Source organism: Tupaia chinensis, unplaced genomic scaffold (genome assembly GCF_000334495.1).
Source record: "Tupaia chinensis unplaced genomic scaffold, TupChi_1.0 Scaffold000028_1, whole genome shotgun sequence".
In the NCBI taxonomy this organism is placed as follows: Eukaryota; Metazoa; Chordata; class Mammalia; order Scandentia; family Tupaiidae; genus Tupaia; species Tupaia belangeri.
Window position 1 is genome coordinate 7,950,613 of NW_006159458.1, and position 26,472 is coordinate 7,977,084.

The 26,472-nt window shown below is 36.8% G+C and overlaps 1 protein-coding gene across 12 annotated transcripts in view; it reads left to right on the forward strand.

The window, feature by feature from the left end:
• SOX5 (SRY-box transcription factor 5) overlaps positions 1 to 26,472 on the forward strand; it is a 1,018,333-nt gene that overhangs the window by 985,979 nt on the left and 5,882 nt on the right. For all 12 annotated transcript variants that reach the window (XM_027771080.1, XM_027771084.1, XM_027771082.1 and 9 more), the window contains 2 exons: positions 16,865 to 16,973; positions 20,484 to 20,657. In XM_027771080.1, coding sequence (XP_027626881.1) covers positions 16,865 to 16,973; positions 20,484 to 20,657 — 283 coding nt within the window. The remainder of the gene's footprint in view (positions 1 to 16,864; positions 16,974 to 20,483; positions 20,658 to 26,472) is intronic.

The following is a 26,472-nucleotide window of genomic DNA, read 5'->3' on the forward strand; positions in this document are numbered from 1 at the left end:
GTTTGATTACACAACACCTTTTTCCCTTTTTTTTTTTTTTTTTTTTTTTAAATCCTCCAAAGCAGAGACAACTCTACCTATCTCCCCCCTCTCCTCCCCTGTGCTGGCTGGGAATTGTCAAGTGACAACCGACCAAATCCTTTTGGACAGGAAGCCTTCATCCTGAGTTCTATATACTTGCAAAACAGGCCTTGTGGTTGGATCAGGGAGCCCATTAAAAGCACTTTGATGGTATGGAAATTCATCTTCATGAAGCTCCTAGGCCCCTAAGCAGCATGCTGTTTAGCTGTGGTTACAGATCAGTCATTCACATCGGAGGGCAATAATTGTGCTGACGGCTTGTAAGGCAATGGAAGTACATAAAATAATCCTGGGCCCTCTACCATGGCACTGTGAGTTAATCTTCTCTAATACAGATCAGCTGTTGTTCTAACACATGACTTTATGCTGGCTCCAGTGACTCTGCACAGCCTTTTGATTAAGTAGCAGGAGTGGAACCATCTGCATTCACTTTATTCCATATTCGTCCATTGTTAGGGACTTTATTTCCCATTCTTGTTCCACCTCTGCAGTCATACTTTATTTCTCTGATTAGCACCTCCTATTTTGGGTGAGGGGTAAGGGTTGCTTTGTTGAAAGCTACTGCTTCAATTTTCCTTTCTCTCTTGTACAGTTGTAATAACTTAAAAAAAAAAAATCTAGCCTTGAAGTAGTACCCGCTGAAACCTTGACCACTTAAGATGTCTCTTTTCTCAAGAAGGTTATCATTCCTGAATCTCTTCACCATGCATTTTCAATGTAATCAGGTCAAATCTTTTATTTTTATAGAGTTTGTAGTGAAAACTCTTAAATTATGAACATGAAGCTGTTTCATTATTGTAATAGTGTGACAAACATATGTAGTGTGTTAGTAAAGCTCAACCAAAAGACCTGAATTACCTCATTCTTCGTGTTACCTTGACCCTTGAGAATACACTGAGATTGCTGAAGCTCTTTGAAGCAGGTATTGCTAGAGTTCAGTTACCTTTTCCTGTTGAACTAACTTGGGTGTCATTTCCATAATATTAATAATTGATCTATGTCTGTGAAACCCATGAGAAGGAGTTAATATTGTCAAATTGTATCTTTTAATTAAAGATTGTTTAACATTATCACAGACTATGTATAAGGAACTGTTCTTTGTGTGGGAGGTATTGTATTGAACCAGAAAAATACGGCATCTGCTGTCATAGATCTTAAAGTTTAGATCAAATTATTAGTCAACTGATCATTGCATATTTATGTACGTGAGCCCACTTATAAGAATGGAGTAAAGACCGCATATTTCTTAGCATATTAGATCACTTATGCACCTGAGTTAACAAGTTGCATACTCATTTTTCTGCAGGTAGCAATATAACCATGCATATTGTGTTGTTATTTTCTGATTATCTACCTTTTGGTAGATTTTGATAATCACTCAGCTTTATCTATATCCAATGCATTTGTAGATAGGTATAATCGGTTTAACATTTTGCCTCACAGTTCTTAATGGAAGACAAACAATATATGATGAATTCCTCATATTTTTGCACTATTATCTTCTCATATTATTTGTCCTAAAAGGGGGACATTTTTCTGTCTACAAAAATATTCTTAACTGCCTAACCCCCAAATTATGTGAAACATAAGGAGTGGGGCAGATAAAGCAGAAAGAAAGATGGAAAGGAGCCAGGAGAAAGGAAAAGGGGAAAGAAAAAGAATTCAGCCTGTTGCTTTTTATCATTCTAAGAGATGATAGCTATCATAACCTGAGATCCAGGTCACTGGAATCTTACAGTGGGGATCTGTTTGCTTGAGTAACAAACCTTATACATATGAACTTTTCTTCATATCTCAAATAGCCAACATGGTTGTCCCAACTAGAAGGTCTTAATTCTGAAAAGCTGTAATTGGATAGGGAAAACAATTAGAGGTGTGAAGATAGGGACGAATGTTTTTTCAGTGATATGTACCAAAACACATCATGAAAGTCGTTTTTACTGAAACACATTTTAATTGAAGACTTCTAAAAGATTTTTCATTTCTTTACTTTTCTTGGAAGTGTTTCAACATACCCAAGAACTGTGCATGTCAGGTTTCTTGGAAACTCTGGGACACAGTGTTATTTATAATTGTCATCTCTGGTTAATTATAGACTGATTGTATATTCAAATAATGTTATCTTGTACCACACCACTCTTGTTACAGATTAGTGTTGTAGATGAAAAAGTAAACCTCTCAGGTAGAAAAAAAACCAAAAAACAAAAAAACAGGAAAAAAGACTCTTATGCTTTTCTTTTGTAAAAACCACCCACTTTGGTTCATTACCACCTAAATGGTGCAATTCTGAACACAGAATCAACTACATATGAGGTTCTTGACCTTGTGTTTTATGGTATTCATACCTACTATGAGATAATAAAAAAAAAAAATCTCAGTTTTTCTTGTTTTGATACCACCAAGCAATGTTAATACAATAGAGACCCAGGGCACTCAGCCTAAATGAAGAACAGCAGAAACAAATTAAGTCACTATTAAACAAATAGTGATTAATGTTTACCACATTATGGAGTTCAGGAGTAGGAGGTAAGTGACATTAGTTCAGCCAGTCAATGATACCAGGCTTGAAATCTCTGTGATTCTCTCATTTTTTTCTTTGAGTCATGAAATTGTTACTGTACTGTCCCATCCACATTAGGGCAGGCAGACTCAGGAAGAATTTTCCCTTTGCTAAGTATGGTCTTCATTCATATGGGGATGTTTCATTGCCCCTCTCCAGCTGACTTCCACAAACATTGACTAGAACTGGGTTAGTTACACTTTTTTTCCTAAGAATTATTATTTTATTTAACCTTATTTTTTTATTTTATTTAAATTGTGTAGAGAGGAACAGAGTGAGAGAGAGGGAAAGTGAGAAAGCAAGCTGCCAGATCTGGGATTCAAACTGTGGTCAGCTATGTGGGAGTCCAGCACCCTTAATCACTATGCCCACCTGCCAGCTCCATTTGCATATCTTTAAGATAGTTGTTAGCCAAAGGAAAAGAGACTGCTTTAAATTGATCATGAGTTATTTTCTGTAACTGAATTAGAGAACTTATCCTGTCCTCCCTGAGATCAAGGGATATCTTGAGATCAAAGGTGACATTAGCTGGGTGAAAGAGAAGGACCAGAATGGCTATTGGTTGTTAAAAGGCAGTTGTCAGACACACATATAGTAGAAAAATGATAGCAAAGCTATCAAGTATTTCCTTCATGAAACCGATCTGTTTTGATTGATTGATTGATTGATTGATTTAAATTTGCCAGAGGGCACATGCATCTGCAAGAGAGAGACAGGGAAGGGGAGGAGTGACAAACTACCTCCCACAGGGGATGATCACCCCACAATTCCTTCTGGGTTTTTCCTTTTTGGATTTTGGGCATTCACGCACACATGACCAATGTGTTTTTCAAGCTTCTAGGTCCAGAACTCAAACTGACTAGTTGGTCATGTTGGATCCAGCTGCCTTAACCACCATGCCACCAGTTGGCCCTGTTTTGTTCGTTTCATAATTGGTGCCATCTACATAGCTTTTGCTCTTCCACTATTACATGTCCCAGGCCTTATGTCCTGTCTATGGTTTATAATGAATTAAATGACATACAAACTGATGCACATGAAAACTTTGCTTAATGAGAGGTTAAATCCTTATGTGTGTGTTCATACACATACTCAGTATGTGTTAAGACCTTCTGTATTGCTTTTCTTATGTGAAGCAGATGTCACTCAAAAAGATAAGCATGCAGATGGATGCATATGTTTTTCTTAAGGTAGAGAACTTATTCACCAAACATGAACTGGAATATGTACCTGGAATATAAATGCATGCTATGAATTTATCTTTATCTGTTAGCTGCAAAATATAGCTATAGAAATGTCTTACTTTTCCTTTTGAAGTTCAGTGACAATTCTTTGCAAATTTCAATGGAATAAGTCAAAAATTTGTGAATAACACGTATTATTTTAAGGTCTTTACCATGGGTGCATATGCTTGCCCGAGAGAGAGAAAAACAGTGAGAGGGGAAAGTGAGAAATCATCCCCTGGGAGGATGGCCATGCTACAATCCTTTCTCCATTCTCCTCTTGGGATTTTGGGCATGCTTACACACATGCTTGGTGTGGTTTTTAAACGGTCAGATCTGGGACTTGAACCATGATCCGCCTTGTGGGAATCCTGCACCTTAACAAACATGCCACCTACTGGCCCCTTTAACATGTATGTTTTAGGTAATGATTTACTATTTGTCTTTTCAGTTGTCTGTCAATCAGTCCTATTCATAAGAAGCCTTATCTCTGGCTAAAGGTGCTTGTTTGTAAACCAATATTAATTTGATTTCTCTGGCATTTGGGACCTTTTCTCTCATAATCTTCTCTTTTCTGCTGTTGTGAACGCTCTCCTTTCCCTTTAACAGAGTGCTAAACATGAAATGACAGTGACCAATGTTGACTTAATGTAGATGTTTAATAATGAAAAAAAGTATGTCATTCCCAGCATTAGTTACAAATGGCAGTAAGTGTATCGGATGGCAGCCCTGTAATAATTTTACATCCATCATTCTTTCCTGATGCTTCACTGGCCATCTGATGGATGGGGTAGGCAGTGTTAACTCTTCAGACACTGACATAGTATATGTCAGTGTGGTTCAGCATTATCTAACACATGCTCCTTCTATAGATAAGGGGAAACCCTGGGAGGAATTGTGAATTACAAGTTTTTCTTTGAAAAAGTGAATATGAAAGAAGTCATGCCTCTGCATTCAGTGGAAGGTGCTTTAATGAATGATTTATGGATGGCTTTTGTAAATGTTACCTTTAGCTAAAATGAATTAGAGAAGTCAAATTAGAATCAGATGTTTCAATGACTGGAGAAAAACTTTAAGAAGGAGGTAGGCATTTGAGGTAAAGCCTTCCAGAAGAGATGAGATGGATCTTTGCAACTGTGGTAAGGCAGATTTTACTAGGGGTGTGTGTACATATGTAAAAAAATAAAAATAAAAATAAAAAAATTAAATACTCTGATTAGAACTTGCCTAAGAACAATTAAAATTACAAAATGGTTATTATGTTCTCTTTATAAAAAAGAACACATTTTATTTTTAATCTGTGTGTGTTTGTTTGTGTGTATTTATTTATTTATTTGGCGAGTTGAATTAAAAGATATACAACATCTGAAGTTGAATACTTTCCTTCTTCTTATTGGATTCTCCTGTTAAAATTCATATAAAATGAGTGGAGAACTGCTTTTTAAGCAACTGATTATTAGAAAATCAAGACCAGCTTTTTTTGTGCAAGTTGGCATTTGATCCTTAGGTTTTCTTTTCTTTTGTTTTTCATTCATAAAACCTTCTTAATTCTGAGTATCTAAGCTAGGGAACACTTCTTATGGGATGGGAGGGGAGAGGAAAACCCCTTAGTGAATATTATCAGCACAGAGCAGCCAGTTTTCAAAGACCATGACAAAAAGGCAAATAGGTATTATGTCATCACCCATCCATCACTCTATATGTCAGCCTTTCAATAATTCCAATCGACGTTCTCAACAGGCTGGTGCAAGTTAAAGGGGCTGTTTGTTTCTAGAAATTGAGTATAAGCTATCTATAGCCTTTTGTTCCAGACGGTTTTCTTCTGTGTCTTTTCATTTCTTTCTTTTTTCTTTCTTTCTTTTTGGGGGTATTTAATTGAAATACATGCCGAGTTTGCAGACTGCAAAGATCAGAGCTGTTTTCGTCCAGCAGTGGTAACTATGCATTAAACATTTTGATTTGTTTGAGCTTGAAGTTTAGTCCTTTTTTGCCATTTGCTTCATGGAGTTTGTGTATATTTACAGCCTCTGCATTTAATGGCCACATGCCTTATTTTCACAGATGGCCAGTGGAAGACTTTTTCTTTCTCTTAGTATAGCCCGCTTTCAGTTTTGCTACATTTGTCACAGTGCCACTACTTGCAGCTAGCAAGTGCCCACGCTTGGTGGGGAGCAATTATGGTGTGAGTTTTTAAGGAGCTTTTTAAAGGTTTTTTTTTTTTTTTTCAGTAAACTTTTTATGGTTTAATTTTCAAGCCTAGAAAAGCTGTGCATGTTTTCAAACAGAGAGTCTTGTGTTCTTTACATCATTCTGGTAGAGGGGTTAGTGCAGGATGGTCCAATAAAATGAGACTCAGAGGGCATGCCAAACTGGGCTTTCAGAAAGACACCCACAGGCCTCACTCATGACTGAAACTGTCTGTTTCAGGAAGCAAGGAAATGCTCACAATAGTATTCCTGAAAAAAGGAAGTTTGGAAACACTATGTAGAGAAAAATGGAGATATTTTTAGCAATACATAGATAAAAGACTAGAAGAGTACACTCTGATATGTAGACAATGGGTATGCCAAGGTGATGGGGTTATATATGTACATACGTAGCCTCGCATTTCTGAATTTTCTACTGGTTTTCCCTTCCTTTCTCTCTGGGTTCCTTCCTCCTCTGCAAGATCAGATAGCTATATTCAAGACTGTTGTATATTAAGACACTGACATAATTAAAGCAAAGTTTATTTTTCAGTTACCTTTTTTATATTTAGTAGTATATGCTCCATTTTCGTTTATTGCAAGATAATTTACCAATATACCAATATGTCTTAAAAATGATCAGAAAAATACTTTGAGTTTCACCTGGATTTCAAAGGGTCTTATTGAACTTTCAATTATACATTTCCTCTTTTTTTTAATAGATGAGAAAGACTTGCATTTGTCCTTTCAGTCACAGGAGTAATAACGGTAATTGATATTTATTTTGTGTCTCAAGATTTCCAGTGTTTTCACATCACATTCAGTTTTTCTCTGTAATGTAAATAGAACAGTACTCCTTGTTTTGTTTTATTTTGTTTCATTTTAATGCTTATGATTGTAAAAGAGTTGAAAAAATTCAAAGGTAGATCAGTTTTTAAACCTATGTCCCTGGATCAAAGTTCACTCTCTTTTAGACTAGGTTGTTGGAAAAGTCATGACACATTTTTGTGTAGAAAAAATATATCATAACCCTTCTGACAGCCCAAGGAGAAGGAGTTCAAGAAAGAAATCCAGTGACTGATTAGCTTGTTTTCTGACATTAGTTTGTGTATTCTTTAGCATAGTTTTGCAAGGTCTTATTTATTTATTTTTCCCATGAGCTGGAGGCACAGAGAATGACACACGGAGACAGGACCCCCGTAAGGTCTTGACAGTGCAGTCCACCTCAGCCTCAGCCCATCCCAGATCAGCGGCACATGCTGGTCCTGTGTACTCAGGGAGGTCTTAGGTACAAACCTGGAGCCTTCCTGTGTGGGTTAGCCTGTGCCTCCATAACAGATTTTTTTAAGCTTTTCACAAAAATCTCATTTAAACAATTATAGTCTCCAAAATTTATTCTTCTTTTCTCCAATTCTTGTTTTTTCCTGTTTCTACTCTTTCTAGCTCTTCCTTTCTTTACCACACGCCAGCCCCCTTCACTAGAGAATAAGCTGAGGAAAAACAAAAAGAATATGTTAAATCTTATTTATTTTGCATCTCGTAGCAGCTGTGATGAGCCATGGGATGCAGTTTTAGCTGTTCATTAAAATGAGATTTTAAATATCTATCCTAATCTATCTTTTACCCTCCCTTCCCCTGAAAGTACCATGGATAATTGAAAAGTGAACTATAACACCAGTGTGCCTGTTTCAGCTTGTCAGACCCAGCATTTCCAAACCAAGCATTGACTCTCTAAAATAGTCTAATTATATTTATTTAACTGAAATAACTACTGAGGCTACATTTGTAAGAATGCTGACAGTTTTATAGCTTTTATCTCATAAAAAGGAAAAATTAAACAGAAAAAATTTGACTCAGTAACTGAGTTACCCATTGTTTATAGAACAATTATCAGACAACATTCCAATGTTTGTTTATATCTGTGCAGCCTTCCCACCTAGCAGACATCCTGTGTAGGTTATGAATTCTATTTTTTGTCATCGTTAGTTGGCCTCCTATTTTTTCCTCACATTAACCCTTCTGATTTGACTCAGTGTGCACAATATGTACGTCTGCCCTGGTTTGAAAGAACAATAATGCCTCTTTTTTAGGTGTTGATTGAATCCTGACCATGAAATACCAGGTCTAAGATTTTTTTCCACTGACTTCCACGGATAAACAAGGCTGGACATTTTACTGTGACAGTGTTCATGCGAACTTCCTTCATGAATGATTTGTTTTCTACACATTCCTTTGAGTGACTTTCTGTACATTACACACCTAGGTCATAGATAGTGACTTTTCTTCTCCATGCCTGCGGTTTTCTGTTTGAAGGACTAAATTGGTAATGTTGAATTTAAGAAAACAATGATGGAATTTTTGATTGTGAATGGAGTGGCTTTAAATATTGAAACTTACCAACTAACATCTTTTGAGTGAATAAGTATAGAGAAATGATGCAGTTTAAATATTTGTCAAAATAATTTAGGTCTACTTTATGGAGTCCAGTCAAGTAAGACATAAAACCAGAGAATTACAGGTTTGAAAGAACCAAAAGGGTTTTTAATCTAACCTGTCATCCACCATTGACCTGTCTCTTCCGTATCTCTCCTATTCCAAGTCGGTAGTCCTCTGGCCAGTACTTGAAAACCTCTAAGGAGGTGAAACTTCTCCCATCCTGTGGGAATCCATTGAATGGATATGCTGACCTATTAGCCCCCTCTTTCTTTAGTAGTTTATCTTTACCCTGATAACTTACAATCTTTAACTGGTGTTCTCTCTTGACTACATATGGCCCAATTCTCTCTCTGTTTCATAAATAACAAGTCTTAATATTTTAAACATGGGGGTTCTAAATATTTTTATAGACATCTATTGTTGATCTTACATTTCCACTCCATTGGAAGTGTAAGACCAAGACCCTGTGTAATTTCTCCACCATGAAAAAAGGAGATTGGTAGTAGCATAATAGCATAAAGTTAAGTTAAATTCAAACAATTATTATCACTGAGCTTCACTGTTATGCATTCCAGTTTCTATAGAAAAAAAAATGAGGCCATTGTAACATTATTTTTCTTAGTGAATCCATATTAGCTTCTTATTGTTACCACATCCTCTACTAAGTATTGTTAACTGATCTTTACATCATTCAATTGTGGTTTTCTAGAGTGCTTGTCAAGTGCTCAGGTTATTGTTCCTCAGATTCCTCCCTTCATTCATGAAAATCAGAGTTAGTTATCTGTCATCAGCTTCTGACTATTTCCCCCATTTCAAAATCAGTTATTTAAAAATCATTAATAGTATTTCATCAGTATTATTCAGAAGACTTACTCTTGGAAAGTCATTCACCTTGACTAAAAGCTTTTGCACTCATAAAAACTATGTATTTCCTTCTAAACTATCCCGCATATCTTGTAGTACTTTGTAAGAAAACAATTTGCTAATACATTTCACTTTCATCAGATTGCCTCATGAAACTAAGCTTCTGAGAAGTCTAGCCAGAATTACACTTAAGGAGACTTTTCATGGACTCTGCCTCAGTCATTCGTGTTCTGAGCTCCAGTGCTGTAAGTCAAGTTGGCCCTTTGGCCAACTGATGCTTTGACTTTCCTGCCCTGTTGACCTGGAACATAGAGAGTGTGTGCGTACATGCCCCAAATCCTCACAAGCTGGAGGACTGGGGGAAGAAGACCACAGTATGACAGTACCCTGCAGAGGGTACACCTCTCTAGCACTCTCTACAAATAAAATAAATACACATCAAAATATAAATAAATAAGCTTTTCATGATGGTGCTTAACAAATTTCATAAAAGTAAACTGTGGAACAAAATTGTGAGTTTTAATTCGTGGAGTTCTATGAATTTAGGAAGAAGAAAATCAGAGGTAAGTAAGGCTGAGTTTCTGGATGATGGGCCAGAGAATATGTATGGATCCTTCCAATCCTTAGCTTATATATCCCTATTATTTTATAAGGGAGAAAACGAATGGAAAAAATTTTCTTCAAGAATACTAGATTCCGGTGTACTCAGGTATCTGTGGATACTATGATAGATAAATTTATACTTGACCAGTATAAAATTAGTAAAAGGCTTCTTCAACTTACACTTTTTTTGTGAAGTTTATTTATTCATCTCTTCCTGAGAAAGAAAGATAGACAAAGCTATGGCACACCAACAGGGTTGCTTTTTTTTTTTTTTTTTTTTTTTTTTTTTTTTTTTTTTTTTAACTGCCAGTGGGCACATTCACTCATTAGAGACAAAGAGAAAAATAAAAGGACTCCCTCCATGGGGTGTGGTCACACTTCAGTACTACATTTCTCCATACCGTCAGGGTTCTGGGCCTGCACATACACATGCCTGGCATATTTTCCAAGCTTTGAGGCTGGGATTCAAGCCATGTTTAGCAGTAAGGGTTCCAGCTTTCTGTGAATAACACCTAACTGTTGTTATGGGGCTACCTCACATCCTGAAACGGTCTGCCATAACCCACCCCCAACCTCAGCCTGTCCTGGGTTATAGGCACATGTTTTGTGCTTAGTCATACCCAGGATGGTCTCCAGACACAAACCCAGGACCTTTCCAATGGGTCAGCTTCCTAGTGTGTTGTTTTACCACTGTGCCATCATCTGGTCCATTTTCAACTTGTATTTTCATTGGTGACAGAGGTAGGTAGTGTTTGCATGTGTGTGAGTATATGTGTATATACATATGTATATTTATGTGTAATTAATATATAACTTACAAAAAAGATTTTTCTCCCATTTGTGTTGTTAGATTATGTGGGTAGATAGTTACTTTCTAGAAAAGGATGTATCAATAAACAGTGAAACGAGGTTGAGGAGGTGAACACATGCATTGTTTCTTTATATTTTACTTAAGCTGGTGGGGAAAAATCTGTAACTGGTAAATCATTAAGACATTAATATAATTTTTCATCTTCTTTGGTGGTCTGTGAAGTTCACATAATTAAAGGGTTAAAAACCTTTCTTGTTTCTTTACTACTCCCGTGTCATTAGTATCGTAGGAGACCATAAAAGAGTGCAGCCAGAAGGGGTTTAACTGTTACTGAGTCAACATTTGATAGTCACACTCTATTCTGTCGTTTCATGCATGTGCTTTTTATGACTTTTATAGCTTTGTGAGCTTTATTTCAGGGATTCCCATTATGATAGCTGATCCACAGCCCGTCTCTGTCTTTGTGTATCTGCATCTAGTATGGGGCAAACTTCATCACTTACACAAATTCCAATTCAGGGAGTAAAAGAACTGTCTACTTACTCATGCACTGTTGAATTCAGGATTAGGTAGCTAAGGAAACATCTACCTCCTCTATGGTACAGTTTGTGCACTTTTTTGTTTTGATTGTCCTGTCAAACAGCAATGTAGGATGTTCCTTTGAGCCTTTACAAACATACTGAAAATTTTTCTTTCTTTATTATTTTTATATAAGTTGAAGTAAAATAGAAGAAAGATATTTTTTCAATTTAAATATGTAATACACTGATGTATGAAACTGTAACTTATCATACTATGTGTGTTTTTTTTCTTTTTTAAATGAAAAAATAGATGATATACAATAGATGACATACAAAAGGAAATAAATCTTGACAATATTTAGAGTTGTTACCAAAGTTCTCTTTTCTAATGCATATTTGTCTGGCCATACAAAGTAAAAAATAGACTCGCTTAACCATAAAAAGGTACACAATACGCAAATTGAGCTATTTCTGTTGTTCTTTTTTTTCATTTTTGTTTTGTTTTGTTTTGCCATAGGACATGTACACTCCCTAGAGAGAGACAGTGAAAAGGAACATGAGAAATCACCTCCCAGGGGAGGATGGACATGCCACCATCTCTTCTTCTCCATTCTCCTTTTGGGATTCTGGTTACATATACACATAGGCCTGGCATGATTTTCAAGCCACTGGGTCTGGGACTTGAACTGTGGTAGATCATGTGGGAGTCCACCGCCTTAACCTCCACGCTACCTGCTGGCCCTCCTGTAATTATTCTACTTTATTTGAAAACACTTTTTAAAAGTTTGGTAGAGGGTATGTTAGCTTGCCAGAAAGAGACAGAGAGAGAATGGGAAAAACCACCCTATAGTTGGGTGTGGTCACATGGCCATCTCTTCATTTCTCCACCCTGTCAGGATTTGGGGCATGCACATCCCTGTTTTTTTTTCAACTATTGAGTTAGGGATTTGAACCACATGGTCGGCCATGTGTGTTTTGGCTTCCTTAACCACGAAGCCACAGGTTAGGCCTTCCTTTAATTCTTATATGTTAACAAGAACCTTTATCTTTTCAGTTTTCCCCATTAATCCTTTTTTCCTAATGTTACAAGCTTGTCTGTATGAAAATTGTCAAGCTAATGAGGAATATCATATATTTAACCATTATTTTGACAAATTCTAGGACTCTGGGAGGTTAACTGATTTACTTAAAGTAAAAGGGTAATATTTTGCTAATATACATGGCAAAATTTTGTTAAAACATGATGTTTCTGGTCCCCAAATCCACTGTTTTCTAACCATAACTATGTCTTCTTTCATTAATCCCTATGGTTTTTTGCAGTTCAGAATGGTTTTTGGCTTAGAAAATATGACTCTATACTGACTACTTCTAATCAACTGATTGCCCATATCTCTCTGGATGTTTCTTGGCTCTCCTTACTGATTCCTGCCATAGCCTGGTGTCATGTGCAAACAATACACATGCTGTTTTCCATTATTCAAGTCATTGGATAAGCCAAAGAGCACAAGGCCATCTGCCCAATTTCCTAAAAGAGTATTCATATATTAGTAATAGTTATTCAGATGTGGATTTTTAGAATTATTTATTTGAGTTCAAGAAACTATCTAGTCTACAACTTTCTTTGTGTAGATAAAATATAATTCATTTACATCTGTATTCATGTCCACATGGGTTCAGAGAAGATTTTTCCAGTAAAAGCAGACTTCACTTAATGTCTCCCCTTGATTTTATTAGACCTACAGAGTTAGATAAGATTTGATTAGCCAGATAAGACTCATCTTTCCATGGGAAATCTGTTTGTTATGCAATTACTAGTATTTATTCAAAAGGGAAAGCATGCAGGTTATTTTTTTTGGCTCTTATTTATAAATCTCCAGGACTCTTTTATGTTGAGCACTGTGTTGTAATTAATTCTTTTGTGTCTTTTACTCTTAGATTACTCAAAGCAGTTCAGAATTTCGGTAGATATTTCTCTAAATGTATTTCTTTTTCTTGATTTTTGCTGTCTTTCTATAGAAAGAAGGTAGAGGGGACTGAACGCCAAGAAATCTTGTCAATTTCTGATCAATTTTTTAATGGGAGAATGGATTATATTTTTGTGTACAAATTTTTGACTAATGTGATTTTTTTTTTTAATCATAGACAACTGGAACTAAGATTATAAGGTTGTTAAACATTGTCATTTGTGCCTGGCTCTGTTTAGGTTTACCTGGGATCCAAACCCCAAGCTCTCCAATATGACTCCAGTATCCAGGCAGCTGGACCTAAATTTAAATTTAGGAATACTATTCTTGAGCCCGAATTTAAGCTTTTAAGAACTGTTCTTAAATCCAACCCATTCTTCATTTCTGTTTTCTCAAACTCGTTCTTTTTGGTGTTTCTCATTTTCATCTTCCTTCCTTCCTTCCTTACTCCCTTCCTTCCTTCCTTCCTCCTTCCCTCTCTCCCTCCCTCCCTCCCTTCCTTCCTTCCTTCCTTCCTTCCTTCCTTCCTTCCTTCCTTCCTTCCTTCCTTCCTACCAGATACCTGTTGCCCTTATTTTGTTACAGCTACCTTCATCTAGAAAGGATTGATTTACTTATAAGAGCTTTGGGAATCAAAATAACATCTTTCCCAGTTGTATTTGCACATGTGAAAAGAGGCTTTTGGAAAAGGAAATACTTAACCCAAAGAACAAAATGCCAAATGTTTGAGTTTTAGGCATAATAGTTCTTAAGTGAATTATTTTGAGGAGGGGATGATAGGGTATTGAAAGGGTTAGGGTGGATGAAATCCTTCCAATGTACTAGCATTCTGCTTTACTGCATTCAGTTGGTTCTTTTTACCATATATACCTGAATAGATCAAATTTAAACTTTAAAAAACGTTTTTTAAAAAATGTATTTCACTTACATGAGAGGGATAGTCTTGCCAAGATCAAGGTCTTACAAGGTCTTGCCACATCCATGGTCTCCCTTTCCCTCCAGCCTTGAAAATAGCCAGGATCACTGACACACCCGCAGGTGTACCCAGCATATTCAGGCCCATCCATACATGGAACCCAGGCCTTCTGAGTGGCTCCAGTATCACGCAGCAGTATCCAACTACCTGCACCATTATGACTAGGCCTGACTTTTGAACTTTTGAGAACTATTATTAAATCCAACTCATTCTCTTGGTGGTTTACTGTATTATCGAGATTCCTGTTTTCATATAAATTTGTATCTAGCTCTAGATGAGAAGTATATATAAACTTTAATATAAAATAGATTTTCATGTGGTAATATATAATTATTTTCCACTTAGTGTGTTTTTTAATTCCCTACTTAAATCACTTCTATTATGCCTCCTGAGTTTATTGTCTGCTAGTTCTTCTCAAGTGTGACATTGTTGCCATTTTTGTTTACATGCAATTGTAAGGTGTTTTAATAAAAGTCTCACAACATGTCTACCTGTATTTCTTTCTTTTTTTTATTTTTGACACATCTGAGAAGTAGCTTAAATGACCATACAAAGAGTTACACAAAAGTGCAGCTTACCATGTTGATTTCTACTGTCTCCCACTGACATCCCTTGGGAAGTATCAGAAGCTCCACTTTGGGGTAGGCGATTTTGTACTATGTACTTTAGAGGAGGATGGTTAGAGGTTACTTATTGTAAAAACTGATTGTGATTTCCCTATTCATCATTTGCTAAATTTAGTCTTTTATAATGTGGCACAAGATCTACAGAACTGAACTCAGACCATTAGGAGCTGCTTATCATGTCATTTTTCTGCCACTCTGATTGCTTTCCTTTTGCCTTTTCCCCCTTGAAATACTATGCTTCAGAATGGGAAACTCTCTAGTAAGTAGGTAGTGTCTATCATTGCCCTGTACATCATGACATCAAACCTGAAGGGTGACCCATACCCAGTACATTCCCTGAAGAGTACAGTAAGTCTTCACTGACCTGGGGCCTACCAGATCATATTGATAGTGTGTGTGTGTGTGTGTGTGTGTGTGTGTGTGTGCTTAATGTAACTATCTGCTATTTAACAGCTACATTTACTATAGGTGAAGTTTGTGTCCTTGATGCTCCGATATGCTTGGCTGAAGATATACAGTAATCCCTTTCAGCAAAACAATAGCAGAACATATAAAGGGACTCAAAACACCAATTTCACACACAAAATGGATCAGATTCTACATTTTTAAATGTTTTACTTATTTCAACTTTAATACTGTATCATTCTATAGAATTAAAATTAGTATAAATTATTTTCTGTTTCTGGTTTCCCTTCTGTATTTTATAATGATTGACAATTTTAAAGTGTTTTCCTATTAAATTGTCTCCAGACTTTAATGAATAGAGTGCATGAATTCCAAGGCCACTGACTTAAGGGCATTTTTAATCTAGTATATACAACTTCATATGGTCAGAGATTTTTGTGGAAACAAAGCATGGAGTATTTTAAGAATTGGAATATCCTATGAGTTCTTGATATAAACATTGGTTGGGTCCTTTACCTGTAATACAATTATCTTAAAGAGTTGATTATTTTCTGTGAACATTTTATTGTGTCAGTAGCAGTTCCACGTTCCACAGAGTATGTGATTCGCTAGTACAGTTCTTGACTGTGTTTCTCCCCCAAATGAGGTGACTGATTATAAAGAAACCAGAGCAAGCATTATGAGATTCAGTACATGCTTTTCTTAAAACTGTTTTTGAACCAGATCTTCCTCGTAACAAATGCTGGAGAGTTTGAGAGAAAGCTGTCAACCTTTCATTGTATGCTTTTTCTGTTCCTAAAATCACCCAGTTTCCTAATTTGGAAGTAGTTTAATATCTCATGTGGTTTAGATGGAAGCATTATATTTCCTTGAAAATAATTTAGTTTGTAATGCTGTGTTCTGCATGAATACAAATCATACACTGCATGCTTTTAAATGACTTGATGTCTTTGCAGATCTAATTTTGGTATATTTGTATCTCAAATAATTTGCCAACTCAATATTTTGGCTTAGCAATCCAAATCCAATTGTGGTCCAAGTAGTAGACGCTCACATTGGATGTACAGAGACTTGTCAAGCAATTAGCAATGAATATTTAAGCGTCTTCATTACCCTTGCATGAGGAATGCAGATGGAATTTAGGGAGATGGCAACCAGAGGGCACCACTGTGAATTAGGTTTCTATCTTTTGGTCACCTGACTATTGGAAGACTTTCTGCAGGCCCCGTGCCACTCCTCTACTTCTACCGTCTGGCTAAAAATAAAGCAGGCATTCCGAATATAAAACAGGTTGCTTCCATGAAATTTGTATGCTTATCATGAGATTTGTGAAGGTTGTCTCTAAGGATCCCAGCTTATATCCTTTAGGCACACTAAACTCAAACACCAGGACTTTATAGGGGCTTATAAGAATCAAAGTTCCTTCAAAAAATCCTGCTGATCGTTTCCTTTAATTACCTCAGTATAATGTGCTGAATGTGCAGAAGGGAATAAATCAACAGCCCATCCCTTTGAGAAGCTAATGTATTATATATGGTCCAAGAAAAATGTGTTCGAATAATTATAATTTCCAGATTGAGCTCTTATTATAAATTTCTCTTTTTTAAGGAAAAAACAACACTGGAGAGTCTGACTCAGCAACTGGCAGTTAAACAGAATGAAGAAGGAAAATTTAGCCATGCAATGATGGATTTTAATATGAGTGGAGATTCTGATGGTTTGTGAAAATTTTTCATATATATTGCAATAATGTGCAAAATTGTCTATTAGTGCCAATTAAAGCTGCTTAAGAAATAAACAAAAGCGCCACCTCCTACCTGATCATCGCAATAAGAACTCACATACACAGAGCTGTCATGTGCCAGGCACCGCCCCAAGCACTCTGCATAAATCATTGCTTTCAATCCCCAGAAAAAGCTGTGAGCTAAGTACTAGTGCACATACAGAGACTGGCCTTCAGGAATTTGAATCATTTTTTCTAAGATCACATGGTTCTAAGTGCTGGGGGCAGGTCTTGGGTTCGAGAGGGCTTGATTCTAAAGCAAATGTTTTTAGTCACCATCTTCCCTGTCCCTCACTTCTCTGTTTATTCCACCCAATAGAAACATTTTAGAAGCTTGTATCTATTAGTTCATTTTTATATTTCAGTTTGTCAAACTCTGACCAGAATACGTGACTTGGAAGACATACTTGAAATAGTGTTTGAGCCCTTTACAGTTTGAACCCTTCCCTCCTAGACCACCTACCACGCAGTCATGTCCCAACCAGAATTCCAGCTACACAGCTTCGTGCTTCCCTCCTTTGGATGCCTCAGTTCTTCCATTGACTGCTTCACCTCTGAACATTCCAAACATCCCCAATGACAAACACTTTAATTGTTACTCTAATATTAATAGCATCGCAAAGAGGAAAATGGGGGAAAAGTATTGTTCTTCTCATATACTGCCCTGATTGGGAATCTCCTAGTGTCAAGTAATATACATATATATTTTTTTCTTTACTTTCTTTTTTTTTAAATTATCACGTGCATTTGCCAGAGAAAGACCAGGAGAGACAGAAAGTATGCAAAAAAGGGAACATGACCATCCAAAACTAGACATGGTCAGGTCATAATCTCTTTATTTTTTCATCCAGTAAAAAATTTGGGTATGCACACATATGTACCTGATGTGTTTTTCATGACCCCAAGACTGAGATTTAAGCCGTGATCATTCCATGTAGGGTCCAGGCACAGGGTTAGCCCCAAACATGCATTTTAAGAGTTTTTGATGGTACAGTCTTGAGCAGTATTACTGTTACAGGGAAAGTTCTCTAAATACAAAAGAGACTAGACAAGGGCAAACTAGTGAAGAACAGATTTTAGGACAGAGGAGGTCCCTTTAAATCCCCCTACACATTACAGATATCTGTTCTATGCCTTGGGCCAGTTCTGCTTTTAAATCCAGCTTGTACTAGCCAAGGGACTAGCCAAACTTGAACATTTAACCATATAATTGTGTCAAAACTGAGTTTTATTCAGTTAGAGATTTGAGAGAAATCTATTTTTCTAATCTCACATAGGCAAACATTTCCTTCGATTTTATACTTCACTTGGCTAGGATAAACTAGGCCCAAGTACACACGAAAAGCTTGTTTAGATTTGATGAAGTCACATAACGCTCATTTTATTGCTTATGTTGCTGTAAGGTGTAAGAAAAAGAAAAGGCAGATGCGCAAATGATCATTTGCTAGTTACAAACCCATTTTAGAAAGCTGTTGCTACATATTAGCACTTATTTTTGTCAATAAAAAGACAATTACCGGTAATAACACATTTCATAAATTTTAGGTTGTATTAGCATGATAAAATATGCCCATGATAATCAGCATTAAAACATCAAAGTATTTGTTGCTGTCATTTGTTAAATTCAGCCATGCTTGTGTGCAAAATATGTCTCACCCTGCTTCAGACCAAAGAGCATGTTATGAATGGAAAATAATGAAAACCTCTATCAACAGATACACTGTGATTTTTGTTTGCTGAGGTACAAGTGTTCAGTGCTGAATTATGTTGGCTGATTCCTTTACCTCCAAATCAAGAAAAGGAGAACATGAAGGAGGACAAGAAAAGTAGTGCTTTTATTAATAATACAAGTTCTAGAACTCTCCAAAGCATTTTAAATCCTTAGGTTACTATTGAAATACATCTACTCTATCTTTTGTAACGATAACCAGTGAAAACTCCGAATCAGAGTCCTGTGTTTTCTTATCTTCTTCACCTGAGCTCAAGCATCTTGGAAGCTGTTTAATTGGCTTAAGCCATCTTATGAGGTCACATAAGGGTAAAGGAGTAATGCAGCTTCCAGAGATTTTAATATAACTCTTGAATTGTATGTTTTTATAAGTGAATCTTACTGATTGAAATGTAACTTTTCAATTGACCTTTCTGAATAATTGTAGATGTTCAAGGTGAAATTCAGAAGAATATATTATTTTTCTCACCTTAAACATGTGACTAAGGAGCAGCAGGTGATGTAGTGGTTACATTGCTGGACTCCCACATGGTCGACCGCAATTTAGGTCCTGACCAGTGGCTTCAAAATCACATCAGGTGGGGACCAGCAGTTAGTATAATGGCTATGTCACTGGACTCCCATATAGTCAACCGTGGTTCAAGTCCCGGACCCAGTGGCTTAAACTCATGCCGGGAGCATGTGCATGCGTGCCCAAGATCCCGAGAGGAGAATGGAGGAGAAGGGATTGCAGCATAGCCATCCCCCCTGCCGGGTGATTTCTTGCTTTCTATCTCTCTGTCTGGCTGGCGAGCGCACGCACCCTATAGCAAAAATCACCTCAGGTGCATGTGCCTGCATGCCCAAAGTTCTGGGAGGACAACGAAGGAGCAGGGGTTACAGCATGTCCATCCCCCTTAGGGGCGGGTGAGTGATTCCCCACTTTTCCTCTCACTGTGTCTTTCTCTCTTTCTCTCCCCGGGGACTGCACACTCCCAAGGCAAAAACCTGAAAACAAACAAACGTATGACTGTAGATGTCTTAAGCAACCATAGGAATATAACTATTCATTTGTTCTTTTCTCTACCACTTTCAAATACCTTTTTTGGGAAAGACCATCATTATAGTGGCAGCATATTTCATGCATTTATTAGCAAAGAAAGTCAAACATATTACAGGGAAGTAACTATATTGTACTTTGACCTCAAAATTTTATTTAGCAGTGTTTTCATTTACATAATCTCAGAGAAAGGAAAGCAGTGTGAGTACTCTAGGTTCTGACAGCCTTTAAGTAGCAAGGTGCATTTTTTATCTTTACCTATAATTATTTATTCTGCCAAATAGATTAGTGTTTCACAGTTTTGTGACTTGTTCACTGCTTAATATTTCTGTAGTCCTGCCTATCACACATGCTTTTGCTCCAATCTACTCTCTTTCCAAATTGCATCAAAAATTGTATATTTGAGTTTTATGTGAGCTTCTGAGTACGTGGTGAGTACTGAGTTCATTGAAAGAAAGGGAAAATGTATCAGAAATGATTCAAATACAGAAATCTATTGGCCACCACAAGGCTTATCACAGAAACTTTGTAAACAAGCATCCATCTTAAGAATTGGACGTACCATTATCAGAAGTACTTTTCATTTTCAGATATTTTATTAGACTGAAAAACAGTAATGCAAGGACAGTTGCCAAAAGCTTTAGCAATAATGTGAAGCGATATTCTCTGTTTTTAGGAAGTGCTGGAGTGTCAGAGTCCAGAATCTATAGGGAATCCAGGGGGCGTGGTAGCAATGAACCCCACATAAAGCGTCCAATGAATGCCTTCATGGTGTGGGCTAAAGATGAACGGAGGAAAATCCTTCAAGCCTTTCCGGACATGCACAACTCCAACATCAGCAAGATACTGGGTAAGACAAGCATTCCGTACGTGTTGTGCGGTATAAATGTACCATTGCGTTTTGTGAGGCTGTTGAAAGATACTGGATTTGGAGGCCAGGCAGCTCATGCTATTTGCTTATCCAGAAAATAAGTTGCATCATGGAGGCATCTTTTGATGGTGAAGCATTTTATGTTCATTGACACAGGGACCCAATTTCCATAGTTAATTTAGCTGATGTCCTCATACTGATTATTCCAATGGTTTATGTTCATTAAAAACATAGAAATAGTTGGGAACCAGCAGTTAGTGTAATGGCTATGTTGCTGGACTCTCATGTAGTCGACCGTGGTTCGCATCCCGGACCCGGTGGCTTAAAACTCACGCCGGGTGCGTGTGCGTGCGTGCCCAAGATCCCGAGAGGAGAATGGAGGAGAAGGGATTGCGGCGTGACCATCCCCCCTGGGGGGTGATTTCTCGCTTTCTGTCTCTATGTCTTTCTCTGTCTGTCTGGCGAGCGCACGCGCCCTATAGCGAAAACCTCTCAACAAAAAAAAAAAAAACAAAACAAAACATAGAAATAGTTTTACTAAAACTGAGAAGAAAGTTGCTTTCACATAAGCCACTAGATACTGATCTTCTTCATTTTTATTATTTTCTTTTCAGAACTGTAGACAGATTATTGTTAATCCTAAAATCTCCCATCATCCTTTGTCATCAAGGATAAGGAGTTTTCTTTTTAGAATTTATCATATTGTGGGGATGAGAGTAGGGGTGATGTTTATTATAGTGCTATAATTCAAAATCAATTTATATTTTCAGAACACGAGAAAATGTAGAGTATGCAATTTTCAATTCATGCTTTTAGTAATCTTAGACACAAACGGTACTTTCAGCAATATTTAGTAACTTTTTAATACTTTATTAAAAGTATTTTCCTGCCATTGAATGATTTAGCTTAACAGAATACAAAGCACACATTTACTCTACATGGATAGACACTGAAGTACACAGAAAAGACGGGTGGAGAAAAGGATAATGATTACAGAGACCTATTATAGACCAATTTTAGTCCCAGAAATAAAGAAGCAAAATCCCATTTCCATTGTACCATTCCCTTGATATCACCACCATTGTCATCATCAATACTGTCATATTTATCTCCATCACTATCTTCATCTTTTTTTTTCTTTTTTGGAGAGGTTTTCGCTATAGGGCATGTGCGCTCGCCATACAGAGAAAGACAGAGAGACAGAAAGCAAGAAATCACCCCCCAGGGGGGATGGTCACGCCGCAATCCCTTCTCCTCCATTCTCCTCCCAGGATCTTGGGCACGCACGCACATGCACCCGACGTGAATTCTAAGCCATGGGTCCGGGACGCGAACCGTGGTTGACTACGTGGGAGTCCAGCGACATAGCCATTACGCTAACTGCTGGTTCCCTCTATCTTCATCTTTAAGTAGCCTGTTGGCCCCGTGTTGAATAACCTAAGCAAACTTTGTTTATTAATTTTCTGACCTTTTCATTTTGCTTCAGGGTACGTGCGCTCACCAAAGAGACAGAAACTGAGAAATAGAGAGGGACAGTGAGAAAGCACCTGCCTGGGGGATGGCAATGCCACAATCCCATCTCCTCCAGTCTCCTCTTTGGGATTTAGGGCATGAGTGCATGCATGCCTGGTATGTTTTTCAAGCCACCAGATCCAGAACATGAAACACAGTTGGCCATGCGGGACCCAGCCACCTTAACCACCATGACACTGGCTAACCCTCCATTACTGACTACTGAAAGCACAACAGTAAAAATAGAATAGAAACTTCTAGCTCTATCAGCAAATTTTAACACATAAGTAACAAATTTCTCTAAATTACTAAAGCTTTATTAAAATCCATAATGCACTTAGAATTACATGTTGTTTATGAAGATAGCATTTCTTCTGATTCTTCGCATTATGGAAGTGATTATCTGAAAGTAGTTACCAAGCAAACACATGTGTTTTTATGATCCCATGTCCTTGACAAAGAGAATACATGCCACTCAGTCCATAATGTGATCACAGTGAGATCAAAACAAAGATCCATTAACCATTTAAATCTCTGTCACAATTCTCACCTAAAATTACTTTTAAATCTTCAGATGAATGTTATCTCAAAAGATGTGAACATGTGAATCTCTAGGTATACATAGATTCATAGATATGAATATGTGTAAAGATATATTTCTGTGCATAATTAAAAACTGGAACTGGGCAAGAGGAAATGCATAGTTTTGCATCTCCACTCTATCTTTCACATCGCCAAGTGAGATTCAAGATCTGTTCTTCCTTATTGTGACTATCTTCTCTCTTCTATATGAAATTTCTTATCTTTGAAAAGAACATACCCGTTTCATTTGAAAAAACTCTAGGGACAAAAAACTTTGTGTAGGTATATTTCATGTTTTAACATAAAAAATTAGAAATCCAAAAATATAAAAAATAAGCTAAATACTAATTGTTTAAATTGTCTTTATGTTGCTCAGTTTATGAATATGGATACTGAAAAAGTAATTATCACTGATTAAAACTATATTCTAAGTAATAAGATAAATACAAATTTTGATGATGTAAAATGATATTTTTAATGAAGTACCACAAAAGACTTATAGAAAAAAAGAAAGAACTGTCTGGGTAAAAGATTTCTTCTCTGGTGTGAAGGAGAAAGTATTTTATAACAGAATGACCAAGTGATTATATTGTAATAGGCTGTGTGAAGGAGAGTGCTGTCCAATTGCAGTCTGTTTAATGAAATTATATTAATTAAGGATATAGCATTTATATTTGGGAGGAAACAATGAGACACTGATGTGTTTGGGACTTTAATATTTAGTCATTGCTTTAAATAAATAAGAGATCTTCAAATACCCACAAGATCATTCTAAATGGCCCATTTCATATGAAAGTACAAAGAAAGCTTGATGTTTTCCTCTTTACTGATTGTTTTGGATAACAGCCTCCGACAGCATGCCGCTAATTCATTCTGCTTAAAACAGGCGCTTGAGCTGGGTTGACATTTTACGTAGTCTCTGGGGATCCTAGTTGACATTTTAAAGGGCTTCTAAGCATTTTATAATACCCTAAAATCTGGTTTTAATAAGCCATTCTGCTGAAATTGTTAACATAAGGAATCACCTTTTACTGTTTGGCGCTAGATCAGGGGACGGGGGACATCTTTTTCTGATTAGATATACAGTAGTGGAGTAAAATGTGCAAATTCATTACAGACCCCATGGAGATGACAATGCCACTTAGCTCAAACTCTTCCCTTTCAGTGTACTGACAGATTTAGAAAGGAAAACAATACTGTCAAGATTTTTTTTCTTATTTTGGGCATCAAACATTTTTGATCTAAACTTCTTTTTCTGTCTTTAGAAGGAATACTCAATTGTCTCTATTTTCATTGTAAAATGAGTTTTGTTTTTCCCTTTTGAAAGCAGCAGGGATATTAATCCCTGTATATAGATCCAGGTAAGCAACCAGCCACATCCAAATCAGGGAGATAGTTTTCATCTGTTCAAGAGTTATCAAAAATGCTTCCTCATCATTCTCATCTAGTATATTTCAAGAGTTTATAGCATAGCTACATACAGTGCTTACTGTACCTGCAAAGCCATTAAAACCAGAACCAAACTTGTCAATTAATGAATCCAATACAAAGTTAATATGAAAAATGAAAACTATGAACCAGCAGGTGGCATGGTGGTTAAAGTGCTGGACTCCCACATCGCGAACTGAGATTCAAGTTCTGGACCTGGTGGCTTTATTTCTCTCTCTCTCTCTCTCTCTCTCTTGTGAGTGCCTGTGCCCTATAGAAAATTTAATAATAGTAAAATTAAATAAACAGTCCTTTTAGAAAAAGAAAAATAGATTTACCACCAAATTGAGACCTTTCTTCCCTGTCATAAAATGGCATGGTTAGTAGCTTTGTGCCTCCTAGTACTCACACTATCTTAATTTTCAATTCTGGAAAGACTTAATTATTATATGGCTGTATATTAAAATGGAATTTAGAATTCAGTGATACTCCCAGAGAAATTATGTTATTAAGAGTTAAAGCTTTTTTTGTAGATGCAGATTTGGAAGCCATCACATCTTATAATTTATATATCTTTTATCATCTCATTTTCTTTATATACACATTCCATTTTTTCTGTGTTTTAGCCGGACTAACTTTTCTTAAATCCCTCTAATCCTCCTTTTCACTGAAAGACTTTGACCGTTGCATTCTTCCTGCATACAAGTTACTCTTTCTCTTTCTCATTTCTGCAGCGAAGCCTTCCAGACCTAAGGACTGAACTCACCTTGTCATCACGTTCTCTTACTGTCCTGTCCTTTCCACCATTATAATGAAGATCATAAATTTTGTAATTAGATGTTTAATGCATTTTTTTCACACTGAATGTAAGTTCCAAGCAAACAGGAACCACAACTCTCTTACTCACCACTGCATGTTAGTTCTCATCTAGTATATTTCAATGCAACATCATGCACCTAGAAATATAAGAACAGAAATATAAGAAATATAAAAACAATTCTCGCATTCCAAGACAGGTTACTTCACCATATACACATTTCCTTTCCTTCAAAAACCATCATCTTTTAAGCTTTCAAAACATATAGACTTAAGGAAGAATCTTTGGCAATTTTTATGGTAATTGGGCATGCTGACTTCTTCATTCGATTTTGTGTTTAAGATAGCAAGTTGACCTAATTCTTGACCCATTGTTCAGTGTATTCCTATTTTCTAGTAAGTACTTTCTGGTAATCTCACTTTTCTACTCCCTGCTCTGAGGTTTGTAAAACTGGCATATGTACTTTGCAAGAAACTCCATGGAAAGGTTGATCTAGTTCACTAGTATTATAACATTATCTGTGTTTATTTATGCCCTGAGGACAATAATGGCATTCAAATAACTCTAGAGAATAATGTTGAGCCAAGAGTTTGACATTGTTCCTATAAATGATAGCACCTAACCAACTGACTTAATGCTGGACAATGCTATTTGAACAGAAGTTTGAGGAAAGAACAGAAGGAATTCTGTGATTTATATTACAACCTAAGTTTCCATTGTAAATAGAATAGAATCATATTGGCTGTCTAGATTGGAAGAAAAAAGTCTATGATTATAAATCTTTGTAATACCTAAATGGACAAACCCACCTATGACCTCCTTTCCAATAGAAAACATTTTTTTTTTCTTTATTTGGAGAGGTTTTCACCATAGGGTGCATGCGCTCCCAAGAAAGAAAAAGAGAGACAGAGAGATAGAAAGCAAGAAGTCACACCCCCACCACCACCACCAGGGAGAATAGCCACACCTCAATCCCTTCTCTTCCATTCTCCTCTCAGGATCTTGGGCACGCACGCACATATGCCCAGCATGAGTTTAAGCCACTGGGTCCAGGACTCAAACCGCGGTCGACTACGTGGGAGTCCAGCAACATAGCCATTATGCTAACTGCTGGTCCCATAGAAAACAATTCTAAGAGAAAAGATACTGGCCCTTTTTTTGCATGCCTTAATAAATATAGCGGTGTGTTTGTAATAAGGAACTGCTGAGCAGTGAGCTGTCTGCGCTTGACATTCGACATTATGGTTGAGTAATGAACCCATTTAACAGCTTCTAAGACCTTGCTGAGGTGATTTTGGAAGGGAGGTTAAAGTGGTGGCACCGACACATATTTGAGAAAGAGCTCCTAGTTCCAGTTTCTTGGTCTTTGTGCATTTGGGTCGCATTGAGCTGACCATTAAGATCTCCTAGTTCCAGATAAACACACTTCATCTGCAAGTAGATTTTTAAATCTGT